The sequence below is a fragment of the Amblyomma mixtum genome, chromosome 2 (genome assembly GCF_055824585.1).
Source record: "Amblyomma mixtum isolate Tamu chromosome 2, ASM5582458v1, whole genome shotgun sequence".
NCBI lineage: Eukaryota > Metazoa > Arthropoda > Arachnida > Ixodida > Ixodidae > Amblyomma > Amblyomma mixtum.
Genome location: NC_143013.1, coordinates 314,649,876 through 314,677,492, shown reverse-complemented (window position 1 = coordinate 314,677,492; position 27,617 = coordinate 314,649,876). Strand labels below are relative to the sequence as shown.

The following is a 27,617-nucleotide window of genomic DNA, read 5'->3' as shown; positions in this document are numbered from 1 at the left end:
CAGTCGCCTCCGCGGTGCTTGTAGATGCGAGTTTTCTTGCGACGCAGGCTGCTTCTAGAGCAGTTGAAGCAAGCGCTGGGAGCCTTGCTGTTAAAAGCTATGAGGCAACTTGTGGTTTGGCGTAGTTGGAATAGAGCAGTGGCTGCTGCTGCTGCTGTTGTTGTTGGCTTCTGCTGGAGTGGTACATACCCACAGCGGGGGACTGACTACGCAGGGTGCCTTGCACATTCAAACATTAGAAACACATCGCACATTTAGATTGCCGTGGGTGAAATTTTGTGGTAATGATGATGATGTCCTTAATGGCATATACCCACGGAGGGGGATTGGCCAGGATGCATAGCGGATTTTGTGGTTTGAGTGCATACCTCTTCGTTGTCCAACACGCACCAGGCTGTACTCCTTAGCACTATTTTTTTTTTTTTTCAAACGCAGTAACGGCACCCTATGTGTACGTTTGCTTCGCTGTGAAATAGGTGGCAGCTTCAAAAAACTGGCTCGTGATTCTGCCCCGCCTGCCAGTGGCTATATACAAGCAGCGCTCCGATCTGCACAGGGCGACCGGCACGTGGAAGGTAGGACTGACAAAGGGTCCAGGAAGAAGGACGAGAAGTAGTAGAAGAAGCTGGCATCGCGAGCAGTGCGTGCCTCGCTCGCTGACTAGCTTAGCGGCATATTCGATCCCTGATTCTCCTGTCTCGCACAGTCCTTTGGCAAAGCCCCGTTCGTCGGCAGGACATCACGTAAGCATGCCACAGCACGTCTGCACAACAGGCGCGAAGCCTGTAACGGGAGGAGAGTCTCGCGTCTCTCGCATCAGTTAGGGATAGCTGCAGTGACCGAAGTCAACCTAAGCTGTCAGCTTGCTCAAACATGCAGCTTCTGTTCAACTGTCTACAGCCAGACCCCACTGCCAGAAATCAATTTCCTTTCAGACAGTTATATGGCACAACGGTCTTCTGCTCCCCTGTGTCATGAAACGAACACCTGTTCTGGAGCGGGCCAACACTTTCAGCCGCCTTATTCATTGCATGTGCTTTCTGAAGTTAGGCTGAAAACTTAGGTATGCCTCTCGTGTCCCCAGCGCGTTAGCGCTACCAACACTAAAAACATGCTGAGAGTCCTGTGTAAACTCCCAAGCATTGCTGTCATAAATCTTAGCCGACATGTATTACGTTTTACAAGCGTAGAGATCCTAGTACCTGCCATCACACGCTGGCCTGTCCTATGCGTTAACCGCGGTGACGATGTTTTCTCTTATGCGCAACGACGAAGCCGCCATGGAGGCCTCGCACGCTTCAAGCACGAGTCGCTCGATGCTCATGTCGGACGCGCTGCGGAAGTACAAGATCATTGTCGGCTATCTCGTCTTCATTGCCATGCTCGTCGGCGTCTTCCTCGGCAAGGACAGGGTGAGAGGCCTCGCGAGAGTATGCGCGTAGGAGCGGCCACGTTCCAACTGACGTCACCCGTGGCATTCCTGCGCTGTGCACAGCTTCTGCAGTGCGGTCTGGCTGTGGGAGGCATCGTGGTGCTGTGGACCCTGGAGCCCATCCCGTACCATGTGGCCTCGTTTGTGCCCCTGGTCGTGTTCCCACTGTCGAACCTCATACCTGCCAAGGAGGTCGCCATGAGATACATGAATGTAAGCGGCCACGACGCATCTGCGCTTATATTTTATTAGCGAGACTTTTAGTGTGCTACTGGTGAATGTCGTCAAATGGCATCATAAACAATGATCTTTAAGAACTGCGCTTCACCCGTATGGTCTCTGTCTCCTCAGAAAGCTTGTCTCTATTGGCACGCATGTAGCGACGCCTTGTATAAGCATGGGCGTCCGGAGAGGGGGGCAAGGGGGGGCGGCTGCACCCCCCTGGAAAATCACTCGAACCGTGAGTGATGGCCGCACGCCAGGGGCGGTGGTGCGCTCAGCCAAAAGGGTAAAAGCAGCCCCGCTTCGACGCTTGGTCACATCTGCGAAATGCCGCGTCCGGGCGCGCGTCGTTCCGCCGTTTTCAAACCACGCCACCGCCAGCTCTGCTGAAGGACGACCTGTTGCAGACATGCAGCGGCACCGGCGAGCATGTGTTTCGAGATGGGTGTCTGTTTCTTTGATCTCTAGAGAGATAGCGACACGGAGGCAGACAGTGCACAGGGCACAGGTGGTGGTGGTGGTAGTGGTTTATTTAAAAAATAAAAAAATAAAAAGTGAAGCAAAAGAGTGTTGCCGGCCGCGGCAATTGCTATCTAATATCTTAAGCACCCGAGCTGCAGCCGGCGGAAACGAAAGGGAAAGGGAGAGGATAGTGAGGAGAAGTATAGAGGGGAGCGACAGCGAGAAAGGACAGGGGAGAGCTTTGTACACTATTTACAAAATACAAAAGTAATCAAGTTCGCGCCGCTCGCGCGCTAAGAGGGCACAGGTCGCTCGCTAGAATCAGGATACGTTCGTACGCCGGCCACCGATGAATTTTTGAGGGGGGAAGGACAAATCAGCCGTGTCCACCCCCGCTTTGTCGGGCTGCTCAGGGGCAAGCGGGCGACGAGTTGGCGCCGCCGCCGCTCGCTGTCTCCTCCGATCCACGGGAGAGCTCAGTGCGGTAGAAGCGCCGCTTTCAGAACCTTCGGCAAAGGGGATTAGCTGCTTTTGTTCACGGCGACGCAGTCTCCAGAGGCGCCCCCACACCAGCGTTCCTTGCGTCTTCTCCGAAAACCAGCGCCTTTGGTCAACGCAGCCCGATGGCGCCTGCCTGGCTCGCCTGTCACCTCTGGCTGGGCCTCAAATCACAACAGCGCCCATGTACTGTGCGTGTCAGTGCATGGTAAATAGACCCAGGTGGTCGACATTATCCGAAACTCTGTACTACTCCGTCCCTTATAGCCTGAGTCGTTTTGGGGCTCTGAACCCCATAAAAGCACAAAAACAAATTTTCCGACCGAATTAGTTGCGGGTGTCCCTTCCCCTCGGAAGTCGCGCGGCGTTCCTTACACCCCAAAAGTGCGCATTCGTGGATATTGTGGCAAGTAAGCCCTTGCACATGTGCGCGCCTCTGTGTTTGTGCTTCGGTGTTTTTAGTGGCGGGTTGTCAACGAAGGTGAGAACAACCAAGACAGCGGACGAGAAAACGACGAGCGGCGAGCAGTGTGTGTGCGGTTGCTCGACTGTGCGGATGCGCGAGCAAGATGGAGCGAGATGTATGAAGCTGCGAGCGTGCATTTATCTTGTAAATAAGTTTTCGTTGTATATAGTCATCTTTTGTTTTCAACGTACTCGTTCAACCATTTTTCCAATCAATATATATGATGACTGTGCACTGAGAGCGTGTAATGAAGCACAGAAATGAATTTATCACCCGTGTAACTACGCAATTCGCCCAGAAAAATCCGAGCCGCCTACAGTTGCTGTTCAAGGAAGACTGACTGAGTGACTGTAGTTGCGTGTTTGTGAACATATTGCGCTGTGTGCTGGTCATCAATTCGGGTGAGTCGAGAACCCGTATGCAGTAAGACTGAGCACTTCGAGTATTGATAGTATCTTTTTGCATTTTTATTAATTTTAATTGTTTCTTTGTTGATAAACTCCAATGTATCTCTACAATCCGCGCTTTAATTTGCTGCTTGTAATTTTCTTTCATGTGTGTATTTTACTTATTTTTTATTTATATATAAATAAATAAATTTACTCCGCAAATAGTGCCTTTTCGCTACGAATATACCCCCCCCCCCCCTCCGGCGCCAACAACCAATGGGCCCCCCCCTGAAAAAAATTCTGCGGACGCCCTTGTGTATAAGTATATGGCCATGGCTAAAGTTCATACTAATACTACTCTCTGCCGACCCTGGGTACAGACAGGTTCGTGCAACAATCAACTTCAGCCTCTTAGTGGGAGCACAACGCGGGAGACGCTGGACGCAAGAACAGGGACACGGGACAGGAAAAGGACCAACCAGCCTAATCTGCTACCGCAGTGGACTTCACCCTCTTCATGCTCTGCCAGCGCCTGCTCGTAAACACAACAGCTCAGACACTAGCCCTTCACTACGGTGTCCCGCATAGTCTGGGTCGCTTTGGGACGTTAAAGCCCCATAAAACCAAACCAAACAACCACCCATTTTCTCCGGAGTTATCACGTGAGCTCGCTCAAATCCTCTACGGGTTCCATCTCCCGGCTGCGACCACGGACGTCGGTGGCGAGCCTCTACTTCCGCACCTCGCAGGACGACATCATCCGGGCACTGTCGGGTCTCTTCATCTCCATCCTGCTGCAAACATCCAAGCTGAACCGGCGCATGGCGCTCTACCTGCTACTTGCCGTGGGCACCAGCGTCCGCTGGCTGCTGCTGGTGTACATGTGGCTGGTGTTCCTCTTCGCCATGTTCGTCACGGACGCGGCCGTCACGGCCATCATGATCTCACTGGTGGACACCCTGGTCGCCGAGGTGTACGCAAGCAAGGTGCGAATGCGCGTCATCAAGCTGAACAAGGCCAACGAGGAGGCGCGCCTCAAGCAGCAGGCGGCCGCAGCAGCTGCGGCGGGTGGGGGCGGAGCCGGCGTCGACCAGGAGGCCAGGGCTGGACTCGAAGGGCAGGACATCGCTCCCTACGGTAATGGACCTTTTTCGAGCCCTACGTCATCAATGAAAGTGGAACGGTATGGTAGGACAGTGCTTCCTATAGTGCTTCCGGTATGCGTTGTAGTCTGTACTGATAAGGTGGTGCAACAGCTGTTCCAGTCGCGAGAAGAAAGGCAGCGGCATCGACTCATTGATGAATTGTTCTAAGATGAAGTAATCGGGCACAGAAATGGGGATATGGCGTTTTGCCTAGTCACGCCCATGAATTTTGACGCCACACTGTTTAAAAACAGCACGAGGTTCGTTCAAGTTCTCTCGATCGCTCATGATGCCGGACGCATGGACGGGATAACGGGCGCTGAGCTATGAGAAAATAGCGACAGAGGCAGATAGCGACCTCTCTAGTGTTCCAGTTTTGTAAAACATGATGAGATGCAGCAGGTGGACAAGGGTGACTAAGTGCTTACGGAGTATGGACGCCTTCAGCGGAGGGAAACCGCAAAAGCTCTGCATTTCACCTTTGGTTCCTCCGCTCTTTTCACATGTTTTCACTACTTGACTCTCAAGGCGCTACCGGTTCAAATTCTCTTCTCGTAATTGCTGTACAGGGTGCGCAAAAAGTTTACAGGCCACACTGTGTGCTTTTTAGTCGTATAGTGGGGCGTTTACGATCCATCCCCGAACCTGAAAATCTGGGTAGGATACGTATCATTCTCTCCCTTGAGGACGTTGTACCTGGCGTCTTAAGTGCCGGAATACACGGCTGAAAAGCAGACCATGCGGCCTGATAACTTTTGACGCAACCTGTACGTGTTGGGGCGCCATCAAAGGAATTTAAAAACCGGAACGAAAGTAACATTTCTTGCTGACATCATGGTCAGTCATGGTGTTTACGGATGACATCATTACAACGTGTTGAATTCCTTTCTTGTTAGAATAAAGCTTTAGTTGAAAGTTCACGCCTGTTCTTTCTTCCTTTCAGTTTTTCTTCATTTTGTAAGGTGGTATTTGTTTGGTGAAGCTTCTCAATGGGAGCAGGGCTAACAGCAGTCCGAGATCAGCTTGTCGAGCCAGGAGCGTGCACCAGGCGATGGCCATGCGGCTCGCGCGTATGCCCGTCGTCTTCCTTACACTTTCTTGGTTTCCTTCTTTCTTTTTTCTTTCTTTCTTTCTTTGTGTCGTTTTCGTTTTTCTTCACTATGTTTTACAAGCGACACCAACTCCTCAGCTTTCCTTTATCCTAAGATCTTTATCCTAAGCTGACATCAGCTGGTTGAAATAAATTTTGTACACTAAGGGCATGATTCGCTTTCTTTTTCAGCTGACTACGACCACGTGCTACATGAAGAGCAGACGTAAGCATCTGTGCTGCGCAGGTTTCCATACTCAAATGACCGTCGATATTTTCCTAACGTGTTCTAAACAGGCTGCGAACACAGGCTCATTGCCTTAATTCAGGCTTGAGCATTGGGTTTTGTCACCGTCCCGTGAGCATCTATGATCGCATTCAACTTTAAGCTGGTGATTATGTTGGTGCCCATGCATGCGCTTAGGCCTTTGTATATATGTGAACTCTTCTGCATGCGCATAGTTCGAACGTGAGCATCGCGAATTAGCGCTCGCGCTGGAGCTTTCTTCCTCATATTTTGTGTAGCGATCTGAGTAGGTGTTTCAAAGCGTGGCAGTTCGACTGTCCTTGTGGCGAAGCAAGATATCAACCATATCTTGCTGTCATATGCATGGCTACCAAGATGGCTACCATATGTGCTTGCAAGAACCAGATAACGTTAGTTAGCACTGCATTAGAATACACAGCGCAAGTCACAAGGACAAAGGGTGACACACAAACACACGACGCACAACACGCACGAGCATGTGTTTGTCCGTGGAATTTGTCTCCCCTTTTCTCCTTGTGCCTTGCGCTGTGTTTTCACAATGCCGCATGTGGCCTGTCGCAAAACGTTAGAGACGAATTTGAAGCGGTCTCCGTGTTGTTTGAGTTTATTTCCCACAAGCATGTGCAAGGCGCGGCGAGGAAGACGAAATGAAAGGTGCATCAAAGCAGTTTGACTGTTAGTGGCACAGTTGAATTTCATTCACTTCAAATGGCACGGTAACAACATTATTGACACCTCCTTGAGTAAAGCCAAATCTCACTCGCGCATCCATGCTTCTCCGCAGACACTGCGCCATTCTGCGCAAGGCGTTCATGCTGGCGCTGAGCTACGCCGCGGTCAGCGGGACCTCCGTGATGCTCGCCAACCGGCCCTGTTTCATCCTCGACATGCTGCTGCAAGAGTTCGTACATTTACAAGCTTCGCATTGTGTTCTTTCAGTTAGCGTGCCTTTATTTCTAACCGCTTTTATAATACTGTTTAACGCACAGTGCTTTCCAAGCACTAAAATATGCGTTTTGGCTATCGCTGACAACAGCGGACACGGGGTTCAGAGGCGTAAATTGCTGGGCTAGTTGGTTCATAATGTTGTCAGGGTGGAACCAGCGGAACACAGACGCAGGACAAGAAAAAGGAGGAACACACACCACACCGCTGGAACACAGGTGTGAACCCTGACAACAGGGTTCAGAGGTTGTAAGGTGACCCTGTCCGATGTACCAACGAAAGACTGCTATTCTGTCGCTTTGTACCTGTTACAATATAATTTACAGAAATAATGACAAAAAAAGCTGATAGGCTTTCCACTCTGCCCTGGGCGAAGATGTGGCAATAATATAATCTTCTTTCTTCAGCTGACATCCCACTTGTCTCATGTGGGGTCGCTGTTTCTGATGAGCGCCCTCCACCCTTTCCTGCCCCGGGCTGCCTCCACTGACCTTTTCCTCCCCCTCCCTCTCCAGCTTCCGTCTGGCCGTACCCGCGCTCTATTCCCTTCAATGTCCATCTCTGTCGAAGCTAATACTAATATTATCGTATCAAATATGTTCCGGAAATGGTAACAACGACCTCTACTACAAATACTGTTGGCTGCTGCTTCCGGTACATCTGGGCAGTCCGAGCGTGAGCAGGCTGCAAAAGTAGGGCATGGCGACGCAGCGTACAATGCGCGTGACTTAACCGCGCGCTAAGGGTTACCCCCATTCGACGCAGCCAGTACGGCTACCAGATCAGCCAGAGCAAGTGGGTGCTTGTCAACGGATCCTTCGGCCTGGTCACGCTCGTCTTCGGCTGGCTCTTTGTCTTCTACACGTTCCTCAGGAAGTAGTAAGTACACGGCAAAAGTTACCAAACTCTTATACCCTATATGCTAGTGCTAAAAGCTACTCTGGTGGGGGTGTGTGATGTCGTTGCATTTATGACTCGACACTCGCATTCGCGCCGCGGGTAAGACCTATAGTGAATCCATTTTGGCGAGTGTGGCGTGTGTGTTAAAAACGTATATAGCCTCAACACCTTCGGCTGTAGCAGAATCTCGAAAATTAATGTGTCTTTTATGAATTCATAACGAACCATTCAAAATCGTACGTGATCTCTTATTGCGGATGAAACGGTCTGCCTTTCGAGCATAACCTGGCGGCTGCAAAAGCCAACATACATGGTCTTACGCCCAAAAGCTCGGCGTGGCAATTCCTATATTGACAAAAGTAACCAATGACTCAGAATATTGAGGCCTGAACTGTTACGATGTCGTGAAATACAGCATCCGTGGTTTTTAATTCGGGTTTAGCATACGCGCTTTTGAGGTCTTGGTTACTCGCGATAAGCCGACCCGTTTCCCTCGTCACACTGTTCCTTCGACAAAAAGGCATGCGTATCTTCCTTTTTCCTTCCAGCGATGAAGATGGGGCGGAGGATTCCACCGCTGCCAAGGAAGTCTGTCGGAGCAAATTGGAGCAGCTGGGAGAGATGACGTACGTCGACATCACCCGCTACGCTTAGCGCACTCTCGTTACAAAGAACATTTGCTTGGATTTTGTAGGTTTAGGACATCTAATCAAATACGCAGTTTTCATAAGGCCTCCCTCTTCTGTCGACTGTTCGTCTCTGTAGAGTACTGCACAGTAGCTGAGCTGCATTCAGTGCTGCATTTTTGAGAAAAGCGAATTTCATTGTAACACCACTGAGTTCCGTTTACGCTCACATGTCCAGAATTTTCCTTCGCTAAAAAAATTCTGTCCAGCTTGCGGCACTGAGAAAAAAAAAACTCCATTTCCCGGGGGCAAAGGAGTGCCAGTAACAGCTGCGCCCACCGAGTGCACCGATACCCAGACCTTCCTAGTGAGATGACCGCAAGTGTCACCTGTCCAGGTACAGCCCTAGTCAACAGTAAACAACCCAAGGGGTTTCGTTCTGTCGATTTAGATGGCGTTCTTGTAGCATCCCCGGAAGTCATTGCGTTCGGAGCGGCGAGGATGAAAGTTCTCGCCTCAAGAGGTTTGGAGCACTGACAATAAATAACGAGTCACACAGCATATGCGACCCAGAAGTAAAAACCTTTGGCTCTAAATGGGTTTTTGACAAAGGCCGTAAACGTCACTCGCACAGGCTCGTCTGCCGGCAACATTTGGGAGGAAAGCGAACGTTGCTGTTTCCAGTTACGAGACGGAATGGAGGAGACGGCGACGATACAGCTGTCGCTGTAAAATCATGGCAGAAATCCGATATATATATATATATATATATATATATATATATATATATATATATATATATATATATATATATATATATATATATATATATATATATATATATATATATATTGTATTCAGTAGGGGTTCCAATGGCCCAGTTTACTAGTTTAGGTACAGTATTACGACAAACGCGACTGTTCTTTTAACGTTTATTTTGCCAACAGTTTCGGGAATGGTATTCCCTTCGTCAGGGCAGGCTTACAATGAATCCGTTTCGTCAATATAAGGACACAGAACAAGCGAGGAGGTATAATCTCCGCCCTCTAAACAAACTTGAGAATGAGGGCAGGGGACCGTATAATAGGCAGCACGACAAGTCTCAAACGGGCCGCGGCTGAACAACCAGAAAAAACAAACGGGGAGGTGGAAATGGTAAAGTAGTAGCAAAGAACGAGCCTGAACAGCACAGCGATAGAAGGGGCAAAAGAGCGTTAGACCCGGCTCTCGGCGCACATGGAAGCCGCTACCCCCCCCCCCCCCCCCCGCCCCCCCTCCAAATACGCGCACACCCCCGCAAGACGCCGCCGGGTCCGAGCGGGCGGCCCGTATCAGGTATCCTGAGACGCTTGCAAGGGACGCGTTCGAGAGACGGCCAACACACACTTGTTAACCGTGCAACGGCAACTTGCGACTGTGCCCTCTGCGTATTTTTGCTTCATTTCGTCGCTTTGCTCTGCTGTCGGGCCTTTCTACCAGACAATCTGGCGCCCCTTTTCCCATAAATATACTAGGCGGTCCAAAACCGTGTCCCGCAGTGAGCTTCCCGTGAAAAAACAGCGTCCGTCGGGTAAAATACTGAGCTAGCCCGAGCGCGTAATGGGAAGGCAAAGATGAATTTGGGGGGAACAAAACAAAAAAAGGGAAGAGCAGAAAAAAAAAAAAGCTCTAGAAATGTTTAAAGAAAATGTAACACAGAAAATGTTAACGCACACACAGGAAGAGAAAAGAGAAAAAGAAAAACTTCTGATTAAATGTGGCACCAAACAAGTATGACATGGTGAGAGCACTTTGATAAAGTTTGGCGCAGTGCATGTGGTTTCGAGATTTGCATGCACACGCAGGTTAAATCATTCTGAGATTATCGAGTTGAGTCGATGTTGGTGTAAGTAAATAACAAATGACAAGAAATATGTAGAAAAATGAAAATAAAAATGGCACGGAGAATAAAAAATTGAGCACAAGAAGTTATACAAAAGTTAACAAATTAAAAATAATAATAATACATGTGTGCGGAAAACGCGAAAGGTCTGCGGCCCGCGGAGCTGCCGCGTGGTCCCAATGGTCTAGGTGATAGATCAAAGGTGTCTATTTGGAATGGAACGTGGATGCTGGCAGGAGGTTGGACAAAAAAATACTCAGGAAATAAACTGCCAGATTCCCTGCCATTTCAAAGTGTGTCTGCAGTTGTCACGAAAAAACAAGTTCAGGCGTATTCTGATAATAACGCTGTCCAAGGCCTATGACCGGCGGAATTTCCTACGTTGGCTCCTTTAAGCAGGAAAGTCTCCCGGGAGTAGCGTTCATGCCATGAGAGAACGTGCCGAATTTATGAATGAAGTACGATTCCCTTTGTTCCCTGTAATATGTGTTAGGGAACCCGGACTGGAGAAGGATTACACGGATGTTTTCAAAACTGTGCAGGGGCAGACGCAGGTGCCTGGAAAGGGGCAAGTTGGGCAGGGATGACACATGCGCTTTGTGGTTGTTGAAGCGGAAACGAAATGTTGTCTTGGTCTGACCAATGTACTCCTCCCCACACACCTCGCATTGAAGTTTGTAGATAACATTGCTCGAATCGCAGTCGAGGTCTTCATTTATGTGAAACGTAAAGCCATCGGACTTGGATTTTGCCAGTTTGGTGTCGCAAATGTGCGGACACACCTTGCAACGGGGTTTTCCGCATGGGTGGCATCCACCTCGGGCAGCGGTCTTCTTAGTTTTCGCGTTGACAAGCAAGTCTCTCAAATTCTTGTCCCTGCGGTACACCACTCGGGGTGGTTCCTGGAATATTAGTGACAGCCTATTACTCTGTCGGATTATATTAAAATGACGGCTTAGTATGTTGTTTACCCTGGGAGCAGTTGCGGAGTAAGTAAGGATTAGGTTTGTTTTGCTGTCTTTTTTCACCTTGTTCTCTGCCAAGATGGAAGAACGGTCTAGGCTGCGAGCGCGTTGAATCGCGTCTTCGACTATTTCCCCCGGGTATTTTTGTCGTGACAAAGCGTCCTTGAGAGTCCCCGTATGCTGATCAAATTCCTCGGTTGTAGAACATATTCTTCGGTATCTGTGAGCCTGAGAATATGGAATACTTGTTTTGCAGTGCTTCGGGTGGCTACTGTGAAAATGGAGATACTGCTGCCTATCCGTTGGTTTTCTGTATAGGGTAGTCGAAAGGCAGTTGCCGTCTACCGATATTTCCACGTCGAGAAAGTTAATCTTTGAGTCGGAGATACAGTGGGTAAACCTAATGGAGGGATGCAGGGTATTAAAGTGCGCAATGAAGTCCAGCAGGCTCGCTTCATCATGTTCCCATACAAGAAAGATGTCGTCTAGGAAACGCTTGTAGAAAAGTGGTTTTTTTGGCTGTTCCTCAAGGAAGGGAATTTCTAGTGACGCCATAAAGATGCTGGCATAGCTAGGGGCCATTTTAAAATCAATGTCGCCGAGCAATCCAGCTCCAGGCCGGTTTTATCTCCTCCCTAAAATACATAAAGTTAACCATCCTGGCCGTCCAATTGTGTCCAGCAACGGGGCAGTGACGGAGAACATATCAAATTTCATTAGTTTTCTCATCAAGGACATCCCTCCCCGTTTTCCCTCGTACATCAAAGACACAAGCCATTTCCTTCGGGAGATTTCAAACTTGACCATCCCCACAGGAGGCCTTCTGGCGACCATGGATGTTTGCTCCCTGTATACAAATATTCCGCACGCAGACGGCATAGCAGCAACGCTGGCAGCATTCGAAAGCTCCAACTCTTTGGTTGATTTGGACGGTGGAACCCTTTCTGGCCTTCTTGAACTGGTCCTAAATTCCAACAATTTTGAATTTGATGGCGAGCACTACCTCCAAACAAGCGGTACTGCGATGGGCACAAAAATGGCCCCTAGCTATGCCAGCATCTTTATGGCGTCACTAGAAATTCCCTTCCTTGAGGAACAGCCAAAAAAACCACTTTTCTACAAGCGTTTCCTAGACGACATCTTTCTTGTATGGGAACATGATGAAGCGAGCCTGCTGGACTTCATTGCGCACTTTAATACCCTGCATCCCTCCATTAGGTTTACCCACTGTATCTCCGACTCAAAGATTAACTTTCTCGACGTGGAAATATCGGTAGACGGCAACTGCCTTTCGACTACCCTATACAGAAAACCAACGGATAGGCAGCAGTATCTCCATTTTCACAGTAGCCACCCGAAGCACTGCAAAACAAGTATTCCATATTCTCAGGCTCACAGATACCGAAGAATATGTTCTACAACCGAGGAATTTGATCAGCATACGGGGACTCTCAAGGACGCTTTGTCACGACAAAAATACCCGGGGGAAATAGTCGAAGACGCGATTCAACGCGCTCGCAGCCTAGACCGTTCTTCCATCTTGGCAGAGAACAAGGTGAAAAAAGACAGCAAAACAAACCTAATCCTTACTTACTCCGCAACTGCTCCCAGGGTAAACAACATACTAAGCCGTCATTTTAATATAATCCGACAGAGTAATAGGCTGTCACTAATATTCCAGGAACCACCCCGAGTGGTGTACCGCAGGGACAAGAATTTGAGAGACTTGCTTGTCAACGCGAAAACTAAGAAGACCGCTGCCCGAGGTGGATGCCACCCATGCGGAAAACCCCGTTGCAAGGTGTGTCCGCACATTTGCGACACCAAACTGGCAAAATCCAAGTCCGATGGCTTTACGTTTCACATAAATGAAGACCTCGACTGCGATTCGAGCAATGTTATCTACAAACTTCAATGCGAGGTGTGTGGGGAGGAGTACATTGGTCAGACCAAGACAACATTTCGTTTCCGCTTCAACAACCACAAAGCGCATGTGTCATCCCTGCCCAACTTGCCCCTTTCCAGGCACCTGCGTCTGCCCCTGCACAGTTTTGAAAACATCCGTGTAATCCTTCTCCAGTCCGGGTTCCCTAACACATATTACAGGGAACAAAGGGAATCGTACTTCATTCATAAATTCGGCACGTTCTCTCATGGCATGAACGCTACTCCCGGGAGACTTTCCTGCTTAAAGGAGCCAACGTAGGAAATTCCGCCGGTCATAGGCCTTGGACAGCGTTATTATCAGAATACGCCTGAACTTGTTTTTTCGTGACAACTGCAGACACACTTTGAAATGGCAGGGAATCTGGCAGTTTATTTCCTGAGTATTTTTTTGTCCAACCTCCTGCCAGCATCCACGTTCCATTCCAAATAGACACCTTTGATCTATCACCTAGACCATTGGGACCACGCGGCAGCTCCGCGGGCCGCAGACCTTTCGCGTTTTCCGCACACATGTATTATTATTATTTTTAATTTGTTAACTTTTGTATAACTTCTTGTGCTCAATTTTTTATTCTCCGTGCCATTTTTATTTTCATTTTTCTACATATTTCTTGTCATTTGTTATTTACTTACACCAACATCGACTCAACTCGATAATCTCAGAATGATTTAACCTGCGTGTGCATGCAAATCTCGAAACCACATGCACTGCGCCAAACTTTATCAAAGTGCTCTCACCATGTCATACTTGTTTGGTGCCACATTTAATCAGAAGTTTTTCTTTTTCTCTTTTCTCTTCCTGTGTGTGCGTTAACATTTTCTGTGTTACATTTTCTTTAAACATTTCTAGAGCTTTTTTTTTTTTTCTGCTCTTCCCTTTTTTTGTTTTGTTCCCCCCAAATTCATCTTTGCCTTCCCATTACGCGCTCGGGCTAGCTCAGTATTTTACCCGACGGACGCTGTTTTTTCACGGGAAGCTCACTGCGGGACACGGTTTTGGACCGCCTAGTATATTTATGGGAAAAGGGGCGCCAGATTGTCTGGTAGAAAGGCCCGACAGCAGAGCAAAGCGACGAAATGAAGCAAAAATACGCAGAGGGCACAGTCGCAAGTTGCCGTTGCACGGTTAACAAGTGTGTGTTGGCCGTCTCTCGAACGCGTCCCTTGCAAGCGTCTCAGGATACCTGATACGGGCCGCCCGCTCGGACCCGGCGGCGTCTTGCGGGGGTGTGCGCGTATTTGGAGGGGGGGCGGGGGGGGGGGGGGGGGGGGGGTAGCGGCTTCCATGTGCGCCGAGAGCCGGGTCTAACGCTCTTTTGCCCCTTCTATCGCTGTGCTGTTCAGGCTCGTTCTTTGCTACTACTTTACCATTTCCACCTCCCCGTTTGTTTTTTCTGGTTGTTGTTCAGCCGCGGCCCGTTTGAGACTTGTCGTGCTGCCTATTATACGGTCCCCTGCCCTCATTCTCAAGTTTGTTTAGAGGGCGGAGATTATACCTCCTCGCTTGTTCTGTGTCCTTATATTGACGAAACGGATTCATTGTAAGCCTGCCCTGACGAAGGGAATACCATTCCCGAAACTGTTGGCAAAATAAACGTTAAAAGAACAGTCGCGTTTGTCGTAATACTGTACCTATATATATATATATATATATATATTGGGTTCAAGATCACAAGCTCTGCCCCGGCGGACACAATATGCTGCAAGACCCCTCTAATTATCCACGTAATTAACAACCCACTAATTAACATTTTAATTATCGTAGCTGGGTGGTTGGTCCCAATTGGGAGTTTGGTGCCATGAACAAGACGATGTCATATCAGTCTTTGAAACGCAGAAAAACTCAGTTTCTAGAGCCCTGCAGAGCGAAGAAATCCGACGCTCTACCCGCACGCAACCGAAAGTGAGCGCACGAGGAGCGCCGGAAGTATGGCGTAAGCGAAGCGTGCGCTGACGACGTGTCGTAATGAATGCAGCTCCCAATTCGAAACGCGTGTGCTAGCTTTCCTTGCTAGAGAACCTCGGTGCTCAGCTTAGACCGCGGCCGGCGTTATCGACTGCTTCGTCGCTCGCAGTAAGAAAAATTAGTCTCATAGTTTTTCAGCGCAACGGCACATGGCCAAAGATGATGATGATGATGATGTCCTTGGGCTGAATGGCACATACCCACGGCGGGGGATTGGCCCAAAGAAAAGATGCAGAAAAAGAAGAAGGACGAACACAGCGCTGACTGTCAACTGTTGACAGCGCTGTGTTAGTCTTTCTTCTCTTCCCGCTTCTTTACTTTGGCCGTGTGCCGTTGCGCTGAAAAACTGAGTTTAAATCAAGTATACCAACTAGCCCAAGAACTACTCTACTGAAAAATTAGTCAACGTCTGCTACGCTGTCGTCGCTTTTGGGAACGCTGATAAGCACACCTGGCGCTCTGCGTGTCTGATTAACTCTGGAAAGAGTTTCTTAGTCTTTTTTATTCTTGTCACAAGCTTCGTGAAAGAGACAAAGGTACTCTTCTCTGTCAGTGTACAGATTACTGATTAACGTTAAATAGTGCCGGTATATCGACACGCATTGTACTATTTCTGTCAAGCGTCTATTTCTTTTATGCGGAATCGGCTTGACTGCTACGATAAATGAGAATGACTTCGTAGGTGAAAAAATTCGAACCGAGAACACTGCAATTTTAGCACTAAGGTGCTACGTACCGGCCGGCTCAATACGGTTGCCGAGTGCTGGATCAGACACGTCCCGTGCTGTAAGAAGTGCTGGTACTTAATTAGGAAACCTTGTCCACAGATGGTTACCACTTTATAGTTCTATAACAAACAGGAAGGAATGAAATTTGTACCTTCTATGGATTTAGTTGTTTGCAGCACCACTTGGGCACTCCAGGAAAGAACTGTAGTAAATGGGATGAAAATACGCCGTTTTCGCACTGCGTGTTCAAAATGCTTGCCGTCCATTGCGATGCACAGTAGAATTCGGTCTTTGATGGAATTCACAGCAGAAATGAGCATCTCTCGGGGAATCTTTTCAACTGATATCTTGGTATGCTTCTTCAGGTCTTCAAGGTATCCAGTGGGTGCTGACAAATAGGGCGATCTTGAAGGCCACGCTCTTGTTCCCTCCACCCAATCCACTGGTTGAGAAAGGTGCTCTCGAGGAATTGTGTGTTGTGTTGTGTTGTGTTGGGTTTAATGGCGCATAAGCGACTAAGGCTATCATGCGCCGAGCTCATCTCTGAAGGAATTGCACCACTGAACGAAAAGAATGTGGCGGGGCTCCGTCATGAAAAAACCACATTTTTTTAGCTCTGAGACAAATTCAGAGACGGCGCCTTTGGATGCAGTCTGTGTACTTTTTCCCAGTGAGGTTTCTGTCGATGGAGTAAGGACCGACAATATCGCCGTCATAAATGCCGCACCAAACTATTTGCTTACCATCTTACTTGGTGCTTGTGCTGGCGTAGCCAATGTGGGTTCTCGTCGCACCAATAATGCGCATTGTGCAAGTTGGCATTGGAGACCCTGCAAAATTGGGCCTCGTCTGTCCAAAGCACTTTGTGCAGGAATTTCGGGTCTTCATCACATTTAACTAGGCGCCAGTTGCAAAAATCGAGCCGCTTCTGAAAGTCATTCGGTGTCAGTTCTTAGTGAAGACACACATGATAGTGGTGGTCGCTATGTCTTGATAGTGACCTCGAAACTGATGCCGGGCTGACTCCGTACGCGTTGGCGATTTCCCTGACACTTGCTTCTGGCCTGATAGAAACGTACACGAGGGCATCAATGTCAAAATCGTCGGTTGCGCTCCCTGGTCTCTTCCTTTTCTGAACATGAACTGATCCAGCAGACTTAAATCGATTAAATATCGATACGAACGTGGGACGAGTCGGCTCACGACGACCAGGATATTGGGCAGCATACAGTCTGGATGCCAGCTCCGCGTCCATTTGCGCGCTCACATAAGCAATCACAATGTCCACCTATAATCGGCAGTGGAGTATTTGCGCTGGCGCGGCCATTCCCACAATTCACACAATGCGGCGTGACGTTTTAATCCTAGGCGGCACTTCCACACACTCAAGTGATTTGAAACACTGGCACTGCAATGGCCTTGTCACACGCGCACCTCCAAGACAAGCACCTGAAATGCAAACGACCGCGCTCTATTGGGAAACTGAAGCTAACACACGCTACCACAACCGCAAGAACAACTGCCCGATAGCACACAACCACTGCAGCGCAAGCTCTCCTTGCCACGCTGAGAACTTTTCTTTTTCGGACGTGGTTCCTGATGCGTAGCGATTATGAGAAAACAGATGATCAACCTATAGCGAGTAAATGAATTAATGATGACGCACAAAAACGAGCCCGTCGGGCAGCCATACCAGAAGTGGTGCGCCGCGAACTAAGCTGAGCGCCGAGGTTCTCTATAGCGAGGAAAGTTAGCACAGACGTTTCGAACTGGACGTGGGCACTGCAGTTGGGTCGGAAGCTGCTTTGGAAGAGCTCTCCCGAGAGCACTCTGGCATCGCAAGCAAACGGTTGCATGATGTAAACTGTGCTGTGTTTCCAAAAAAAGGTGATATTTTGCGGCGCAGTGTGTGCCAGTTTGGTATAGGCTACACGCTTTAACCTTCATGTAGCCGCGTTTAGCCACTACGCAGTTAATTTGTTTCGATAAAAGTCTCGGTGGTGAGAGAGTGACAACGGTGGGGGGATTAGTTGCGACAGCGTTATTAGAACTGCAAACCAGACTTATGAGGTACGCACGTGTATACTAGGTTCTGCATACACGCTTAGCATGTGCGTATACGTTAATTATTTTCCTCACTTGTGGAACATCTTGCCTGTCAGCGTGCTAACTGTAGTTACAGGTCGTTTGCACCAACGTATAGTGGCGGCCTTATGTTGGTGACCACGCGGGAGAGCGGTGAGAACATACGCATTTATATGATCCGTTTATCCGGCCCCTGCTGGGGCCGTATTCGACGAGGATCCAGTATACATTTTCCATTCCGGATCCTTTCGGTCCCGTGGCAGTGGTCACTGTGGCTCGGTGACGTTGCTGGGGATTTCAAGCGTTGGCTCATTGGCTGAGCCAATGCATGCGGCGATTTGCGAAAGCTACCGAAAACGTGGAGATCCGCTCCCTTGGGCATGCTCTGATTGGTCGCTTGCTGCTTTCGTCTGATGCTGCCGTCACGACAAAAAAAAAAAAAAAGGACAATAGATCCTTATAAAGTACGGCCCTTGCAGAAGCTGTGCGAGCAGTATGGCGCCAGTGACGTCGCGTGCATGTGTTTAAGCGAAAGTGATCACTAATTTTAAAGATGGGGTTTTTTGAGGTAAAGGGAAGCTTTTTACGGCCGAGTATTACCAGTGTTGGCGGACGTCAAAAAACAGGCGAATCATGCTAACTACTAAAGTGATCAACTCAATTCTAATTGTTAACTATCGAACAATTACCGATGGGCACATGACTGAAATCAGAGATTTATAGCCGGCCGTTAGTAATACCATACCAGTTTTTAGAATTTCGAAAACCCGATTACCTTCGGCTCTGTGCCTCGACAAAATTAGCCTGTTTCAACTAGTTACGTGCACTGGAGGGGTTGCTTTGCCTGCATGCTTTTTGAAAGCGAGTGTATTTTAGCGCCATGTAGGCGAATTTTGGCGAGCCACGGCGGCTAAAGTGGCCGCGTTTTAAAAATTCTAAAAACTGATACGGCTTTATTACTAACGGTCCGCTACAAACCTCTAATTGCAGTCAGGTGCGCCTATCGGCAATAGTTGAAAAGTTAACTATTAGAATTTAATTAATCACTTTACTAGTTAACATGATTCGCCGGCTGACGACCGCCAGCAGTGGCATTACTATGCCGCAAAAAACTTCTCTTTACCTCAAAAACCCCATTTTTAAAAACTAGTGATCACCTTCCCTGAAACACTTGGTATACAGTGAGCTCTTGTGACACCCGCTTGCGCATAGATATAGTGGCTCGCGGCTATTTTACGCAGGCTGAACGAGATGACGGTGACGGGTCTCTTCTTCCTCTGCCTGGCGCTGTGGGTGACAAGGCAGCCGCACATCGTCTACGGCTGGCAGGACCACCTCGGGCTGCGGTGAGTGTTCGGGACTAGCATTCGTTCGCCGTCAGCGCATGCTGGGGGTCATGGATCATTGGACTGTATACGGAGAGTCTGGTGCGTAAAGACAGCAAGATATTTTGCCGCACCACGGATTCGCACTGGACCTTGCTCCCACTCTATCATCGTTTTGGAATGCAACGTGTACATTATAAGGGGTTCCCGCATTTTGCACACACACACACTGGCATCCCACTGCCGACGACCGTGTATCGTAGCCCAATCAAGTAAACAACAACAAAAAAGGAATAATGACTTGCAATTGGTCTTTCCAGTTGGAAACTAGTCGCTCCAAATTGGAACGACTTAAGGATAAGTCATTGGCTTCCAAATGAAAATCACAGTTGAAAAAAGCTGTGGAAGCCTAATTTTAATCTGCTGGCCGTTAAACTACGTTGGCTTCGATAAGGCAACTGTACCACACTGTGGTATTTACAATACTTGAACATTAAATTTTTGGTGTCCATATTTCAGGCCCATATAATAAACACAAGAAATGTGTTGAAGAGGTCATAACTCATATCTTCATATAGCTCTGTCTGACGAATGTACATACAAAAATGATTTGTAAGTCGATACCTATGCCCGGACGGCTTTGACTGGCTGTAGAACGATATGATATTGCGCAGTTCCTGACGATAAATTTTCCATTGTCCGTCCTTTCAGCAGTTGTCTCACCGATATCTAATAATATTTAGGTTGCAGCCACCCTTTCATTACTTTGACGCGCTGATTAAGACCATGTGGCAACAGCTAAATCCGCGTTCCGAACCATATGGCGGGTCGCCGCGAACGCTGCTCATCAGCGCTTCCTCTCTTTCCCCTCTCGCAAGGCTGTTTGCGGCGTGGGAGATGTTAGTGCACGTTGAAGATCCACAGGTGGTCGAAATTATTTCGGATCCCTCCACTACGGCACCAGTTACTGAAGTCTAGCAATTGACGGGTTTCCGTCAAACACTAGACTTCTCCTGTTTCTCTTTTATTCTTTCCCTCCCACCTTCTTCCCTTCCATCACGGCGCGGTTGAGGTGTTCACCAAGAAGACTGAGTCACTGCGCCATTTCGTTTCAGCAAAACAAATTTATTTCTCGTTTCTGAGATTTAATGACAATAATTAATGCTTATTGCGATCTAGCAGAGTACACAACAATGTTCAGTATTACAGTTAAATAAAAACTATTAGTGATCCTCAGTGTTGCTGCAGATTTTGTTGCAGCTAATGACCATATATGCGGAATTGGTCATTCTCTACTTGACATTTATGGATCACTGGGAGTCCTCATGCCACTCCTGACGCCCGGGAGATGGCTGTTTCGAACAGCCGCCGGTGGGACTTGAGATCCAGGTGCTCTTCCCGAGCAACCTCAGGTTGTGATGATATGCCACACGGTCACGCGTGACGCGTCACGTGCGACGGCAGTCGCCATTCCCGCTCGCACCAACCCAATTGCAATGCTGATGCATTATTTTTTTTTAGCTCTTGAAGGGTTGAGGTTATAAAGTTAATGTACTCTACGCCCCGTACTAGCAGGCCGAATACCATGCCTCTAATACAACCAGCTAAAAAAAAAAGGAGGGTGGCTTCCGCTACTGAACTGGCCTGATTCGAACGCATATACTTGTTACGACAGTTGAAAAAAAATATTTATTTATTTATTTACACAATAGCCTTAGGGCTTTTACAGTGGTGCACTCAAAGCAGCTGGAGAAAAGGACAATGAAAAAAAAATAAGACAATTAGCTAAAGAGCAATAAAAACGATGTAGGCGATGACAATGAATAAAGGAAACAGTGAACACTCAGCAGGTGAGTCCCAATAAGCACAGCGGGTTTAACCTGAAAGATTTAAAATCCTGATGAAATATATCAGGACTATATGGTGCCACAAATCGTTCGCACAACGGGCTTATTTTGAACGGTAACACGTAAAACGCACGGATTGTCCAGGCACCCGAAGCTAGATCTAAGATGTGCATAAAATCAATATGCCCATGTAAACACCTGAAGAGGAACCCAACGTCCCGCAACTGCCATCCAGCTAGCCTCCAAGCCTGGTAGTTCCAGAGCGCACATAAGGCAGCCCTGTAATCTCCTGGGGGAGCTGATAGAACGGACCGCACGATGTGGCGTTCCTTAAGAACCCTTTTTGCACATTTTCGAGGGGAGGTGCGGCAAAACGAATTCCATACAACGGAAGCATACCGAAGTCCGGTACAGGGCAACGTGGCATGCACGTGCGTAGGATCGATGAATACAGGGGTCGCCATGCCAAGCACGCGCACTTCTCTTGACCTCCAAAATGTGAGGACAAAAATGCAACTTAGCATCTAAGTGGACACCTAAGTCGCGAACAGTAAACACCCTCGTAATGGCCTCATTGCTGTGAGCGTAAGAAAACTCAACGGGCGCGTAAACGAGACACGTTCAACTTGTTTGACTAACTTACCATGTGGCAAAGTGACAGTCACAGGAGAGCGGATTATGTGAACATCTTTAGGTCATCAGCATACCGGGACATCTGAGAGTGAGCAACAACTTCGTAAAGGTCACCGATGAATAGGTTGAATAGCAGAGGCACCAAGTTGGATGCATGGGTTACCTTTGATATAACGCCAAAGGGAGTGAGTGAGTGAAAAACTGTATTTTAAGCTCTAGATTCGGTTGTATTCTGCGGTTTTCCGATGGCTTCGTCCATCTTCTTGCAAAAAGGTCGGTTTCCCTTAGTCCAGGGCTCCGCTGGATGCTGCTGCCAGTTGTGCTCGCCGAATCAGACCGTCTTGGTCGACCCGGCGATCGCTGGGGAGCACTCCCTCCCATTGCTCCGCTCTCGGGTTTGTTATAACGGGTACCACGCTTATCCTCTGGCATGCCCACGTTATGTGATACAGCGTGGGTGGTTCTTGGCACCAAGGGCATTTGCCAAATTGTATTGTGTGGGATACATTTTGTTGAGTACGTTTAGGTTCGGGTACGAGCCCGTCTGTAGCTGCCTCCACGCGACAGAGTCCTCTCTGCTACGGGAGTTGTGCGGTCGTGGATACCGCTTTCTGCAGCCCTTGTAATAGTTTAGTATCGCCGATACAGGTTCGTTCCCCTCGAGGTCGCCTACGTTGGATGCTCGGTAATAGACAAGACTTTTGTCCACCGTACGCCCACGCGGCTTTCTCTGCGCTGAAAGCTGCAATATATATATAAGACTTACAAAGACCACAATTCGGCAGCTTGTAAAGAAGGATGCTGCGGGCTACACATCAAAGGCCTTGCTTCAGTGAAATACAAACAGCTTAAACCTGCTCACTGCAGGAAGCTTCGAAAGCTATGCTGATGGTCATATGAATGTTGCTTTTGAAAACAAATGACAGTTGTGCGTTAATGACTGTCTCAAACAGCTTGGCAAAAGTGTTCATGTTACAGGGAAAGCGTGCAGGCCATCGGCGGAACTTCGATGAAATCATACCGTCCTACTATGGCCTCTGAAACGTTCTTACATCTCGGAGGTCGTTACGTTGTCTCTACTGCAACATAGATGGCGACACATTCTACATAGCGATCAGGGCGATCAGTTGACAAGCGTGGTCGATTTGCGTGTGTAAGGAAATAACTACCATAGAGCATCATTGCATCACTGTTTTGCGGGCTGTGAACTTCTAGAGGCTTGTCGCTTGATGTCAATTGGTATATTTACGAATAACGCATTCCTGTACTTGAGGTAAAAGCAGCACAAGTGGTACAAGAGACAACACGAACTGGCAGTCACAATGGCTCCAATTCTTGCGGTTATAACTTGCGCACGCTCGCCATGGTGGAGTCTTTGTAGGCTTAAATGACTGAAAGTGGTCATAATGTCAATGCACTGCGGAAAAAACACTATGCAAAACTAGCTAGTGCCTAGCCAGCCTCGTGCCAGCAATAGCATGCCCTTTTACGGCACAGACCATCGTCCTTCGGGCAGCCGTGATCGTATAGTGGTTAGTACCTTGCGTTGTGGCCGCAATAACCCAGGTTCGAATCCTGGTCACGGCATATTTTTTCTTATCCTCGCGGAAGCTTTTTTTTTTTTCCTGGTGTTTAGCATTATAATATATCCATTTATTTGACCCCACACACTTTACGCTTTAGACACCATTTACGAGCTGTTGCTCGAATTAACAGTGTTTTGAAGGACCGAAAATCGCATGACATGCCGCATGCAGATTCCCACTTGAAAACGATTTCCCAAACGTTGTTACGTGGTGCAGAGCATTGTCCAGCTGTTCTGCTGACGTGCTCTTGTGCACTGAGACCGCGTCCCAGGGACAGCCGTGATCGTATAGTGGTTAGTACCTTGCGTTGTGGCCGCAATAACCCAGGTTCGAATCCTGGTCACGGCATGTTTTTTGTAACAGTGTAATGCAGACTTAAGATCGCACGTGCTAATGCTGTAAAGTTCGAACTTAAGGCAAGCGCTTTTTTTTTGTATCCAGCAATTTTATAAAATGCTACCATTAACGAAATGGGCTCTCGGAGACTTGACCGCGCAAACGGTATCCTCGATAAGCTCGCACCCGGTTCTCCCTCGAAACGAGAACGATGTGCAAGACTCTGTGAGCAGCTACAGCTCGGCGGCTCGGCGCTCACGCCAGGCGATGCACGCGCACACGCACGTCGGTCTTTCCCGACTTGTGATCTTATGAAAAAAAAAAATGCACTAGAGCGCTGTTTGCTGTAACAAGGCAAGTACAGCGGTGGGAATGGCCAAGAGCATATTTTGGAGCAGCCTTTGTAGCAGAAGACGATTGAATTTGGAGCAGCTTCCTCGCGTTTTGTAGCGGGAGCCCAGTAGAAAAAAATGCGAATATGTTGGGTGCTCCAAGAACCATGTGCCACAGTTTTAAAAATGGCAACGCGCTAAGCGAAGATTTTATTGGTGCATGATTTTAGGCAGTCGTCTTGGCCAGGTCTCTGTATATGTATATTTTTTTAATGCGGCCAAAATATTCACAAAGTAAAATGGGCGAAATTTCGTATTGTTAACATAGTTGACATAAGCGCAAATATTTCTACGCAAAAGTTGCAAAGATTGTTTGAAAAAGACAGTTCTCTCCGATATCACTTTGCCTTGATTTTCAAAAACCTAAAAAAGCCCGCGAGATTTAAAAACTGGCACATGGCTGCGCTCCTCCGTCGCGACCTTAGCACTCCCGAACGCACTCCGAATGAACGAATTCGGTTAGGGAAAGCCAAGGTCCGGTGCTTCCCTGAAATTGAAATTATAGGGGGTGGGGGGCGGGGTCTAAATTTCTAGGGGGAAGGGATGTGGTAAGGGTAAAGAAGCTGTAACCATTTTTGGTAGCTATCAGTGCAAAAAAAAAAAAAAATAGTGACGAATTAAGGGGGTGCTTTCAGAAAAACTGTTTGTAGGGAAATTACTGGCCAGTATGAATAAAAAAACTACCCGGCCACTCTGCTTAGTTACAGCTATGATGCTGGAACGCATCCCTATTTTCCGCTTCGGCATTGACACGCGCTTTGCTGCTTCCGCTTCATGTCGAAGAGACTCGGATTGAACCGCGATGGAAAAAATATCCGCGGTTCGGACTTCCTCGCACCCAACGAACACATGCACAAATACTTAGTTGCACGGCTGCTGCGTGGTCGAACCGCAGTAAAGCCGTCACTCTAGTGACGCAGGAGAGGAGGAAAGTATTTGAGTGTTTCTCGACTATTATTCTTACATTCAGCCCTTTTCTGCTTCCTTAAATTCTATAAACCTTCGAATACTTGGCAATGGCGCCGAAACATCAATATACACAGAGTGGCATATACGTGTTTCGTGTCGGTGTGATGTATTTCGGTGGCAAATTAATGTCAGCGACACAGCTATAGCAACATCGTTTCAATAATGCGTGAATACCGTTAACGTGATCTTTTCCGAGAATTCATGAGACGAAAATGAAAATTCATGGAGTTCAACGTTTAGTGAACATACATAACGCTGTCTTTTTGTTTGCCTAAATTTAGGGAACGGCCCGGGACGTGCAATAATTCCGGCCGTCTAATTGCACTGCCGAGGATGCACGGTTGTTTACGGACTGTGTGCTTGCGCTCGCAGCCTGGTGAGCGAGTCGACGGTGGGCTTCTTTGTGGTGATCCTGGCCTTCCTTCTGCCCTCGGACTTCCACAACTTCGAGCTGAAGAACCGCATCCTGAAGTGGAACGACGTGTACCACAAGATGCCCTGGGGAGTCATCTTCGTCATGTCCGGCAACATCGCCATCTCTTACGCACTCGGGGTCCGTAATATATACTCTACGGGGCGCACGCGCAAGCCAGGCGACGATTACGCAACTTTAGACCTCATTCTCCTGCTCCTCGGCTCCGTCTCTACTATATCACATTTGTCCTGTAACGGAAGGTTATTATGGGAAAGAAGTCTTTGCGTATATCAATGACCACAATGGTAGCATCAGCTAGGCTTTCGCCGCGCGCGAGATGCTGTTCTTCGTTGTTTTGTTTTATGTCAAGCGTTACCTGCTATAGCTATAGTCTTATAGAGCCCCGGACTGTGGGAACTCCTCCGGTGGATGTGCTTTCTAATTGTTCTCACTGCGATGCACAAAAGTTGACCAAGGTAGGTTTATAAGCCCACCACGTCATGTGCTCACGCCCTGGGCAGGAGTGCGGCGTGTTCAAGGCCCTGATGGAATGGTCCCGGCAACTTTCGGCCAACACGGTCTGGGTGGAGCTCTTCTTCCTGTTCCTGACGTCCACAGCCTCCGAAGTGACCACCGTCAAGGACCGTCTGCCGGAGTTCTACTACATCGCCGGAAACGTGGTAAGTATGCACGTATATACGGTTTCAACTATTTACGCTATTACGTGGCGCCCTTTGTCGTCGTTTCCGTGGACTGGTGCCCTGAAACTCAAGGGCCGAACAAAGAACAGATTATCCTGCAACAGCGACCTAAACAAAAGACCTGACCAACACATTAAATGACTGCATTGCCACGAACTGAGCATACAAGCACACGTAAGCAATGACCAGAAACATTAAAACGCCACCATGGCTATTAAGCATATATGTTTACCCTCTATGCGCACATACGAATAGATCTGCCAGGCCAGGTGCAGGCACTGGGGCATCTGCGTGTGCGTATTGGCCGCCTGGGACTGGGGTGATGGTATACGCCATGCTAAAACACTTAAGTAGCTATGTACTGACTCAGCCAGAATCATTGTATGATGTTTCTATGCTCACGCTCATGCGTACGTGTCCTTCCCCGCAGAGCCAGCTGACGGAGATGCACCCTCTAAGGCTGATGCTGCCAGTCTCGGCGGCATCCGAGTTCAACTACATGATGCCGTCGTCTGGCGCGCGAAACGCCATCATCTTCGAGATCTCCTACATCTCCGCACTCGAGATGGTACGCTCCTTACGCCTGCGCATACCCGTCTATACCTAGAGCGTCTATATGTACGTATTAGGGCACTGGAGACAAGCATAAGTGCCCTGCTTAGTAATCACTCAGCGGCATCGAATTAACTTGCAGGCGGTCGCCGAAATGAGGGCCGCGACAGGCAGGCCTTCTCGGATCTTGGACTGACAAACGTGATAACTTCTTTCGCAAAGGAAAAAAAAAAAGTCGTAGATTTTGTAGAAAGCGTTAAGCACGCAAATTTCCCAAACAGCCTCCGAGCAGGAGGGTGAAGTAAAACATGTCCGCGATTCGTCGTCGCCCGGGAAGGAAACAGCTCAAAGCAGTTAAATCGCGCCGTCTAGAGTAATACGAGAAGGAACTCCATAATTATGCGAGACACGCACAGTTTGTTCTGTTTTCTAAGTAGTTTTCCTCCTGGCGTATATAATATCTAAGTCATTCGTAAATTTAGAGAAGAACTAACCAGAAAATTGCAATTTTGCGCAGAAAGTTTGTTCCCTCTCATATTGCGCACGACTGTACACGTTACTCATCGCGCAGATTCTTCCGGGCATCCTGATGAAGATTGTCTCGTGCTTCCTCTACCTGGGCATCCTCAACTCAGTGGGCAGCATCATGATGGGCGACGAGGTGCTCGCGGTCGTCAACACCACGGTCTCCTCCACGCTGGCCTCCACTGTCTCCTCGGCCGCCTCGGCTAGAAACCTGCCCTTCGTCTTTGACAATAAACTCTAGCCGCCGCCGCTCCGCTGCTGCAGTAGTCCTGCTCTTTCTTAGACTCAAGCAGAAACAATCGGTTCGCTTCCTTTCAAGC

The 27,617-nt window shown here is 48.4% G+C and overlaps 1 protein-coding gene and 2 non-coding genes across 3 annotated transcripts; all 3 read left to right on the top strand.

The window, feature by feature from the left end:
- The first annotated feature begins 617 nt into the window (after positions 1-617).
- Positions 618-27,538, top strand: LOC149365042 (uncharacterized). The gene is made up of 13 exons (XM_089570238.1): positions 618-743; positions 1,276-1,412; positions 1,496-1,645; positions 4,219-4,606; positions 5,897-5,930; positions 6,757-6,873; positions 7,683-7,796; positions 8,366-8,443; positions 19,258-19,362; positions 25,477-25,657; positions 26,041-26,199; positions 26,651-26,788; positions 27,344-27,538. Exons 2-13 carry the CDS (start codon positions 1,281-1,283, stop codon positions 27,536-27,538), a joined length of 1,791 nt encoding a protein of 596 aa, XP_089426364.1. The 5' UTR covers positions 618-743; positions 1,276-1,280.
- TRNAH-GUG (transfer RNA histidin (anticodon GUG)) lies at positions 23,337-23,408 on the top strand. Its single transcript has one exon. It is a non-coding gene; the product is annotated as a tRNA-His (tRNA).
- Positions 23,684-23,755, top strand: TRNAH-GUG (transfer RNA histidin (anticodon GUG)). Its single transcript has one exon. It is a non-coding gene; the product is annotated as a tRNA-His (tRNA).
- Positions 27,539-27,617: the final 79 nt, after the last annotated feature.

Bases quoted from the DNA above. Each gene is read 5' to 3' on its own strand.
- LOC149365042 (XM_089570238.1), top strand. From the start codon at position 1,281: ATGGAGGCCTCGCACGCTTCAAGCACGAGTCGCTCGATGCTCATGTCG. The intron at 6,874-7,682 runs GTTCGTACATTT...CATTCGACGCAG, and splicing joins CTCGACATGCTGCTGCAAGA to CCAGTACGGCTACCAGATCA. The intron at 26,200-26,650 runs GTAAGTATGCAC...CCTTCCCCGCAG, and splicing joins ACTACATCGCCGGAAACGTG to AGCCAGCTGACGGAGATGCA.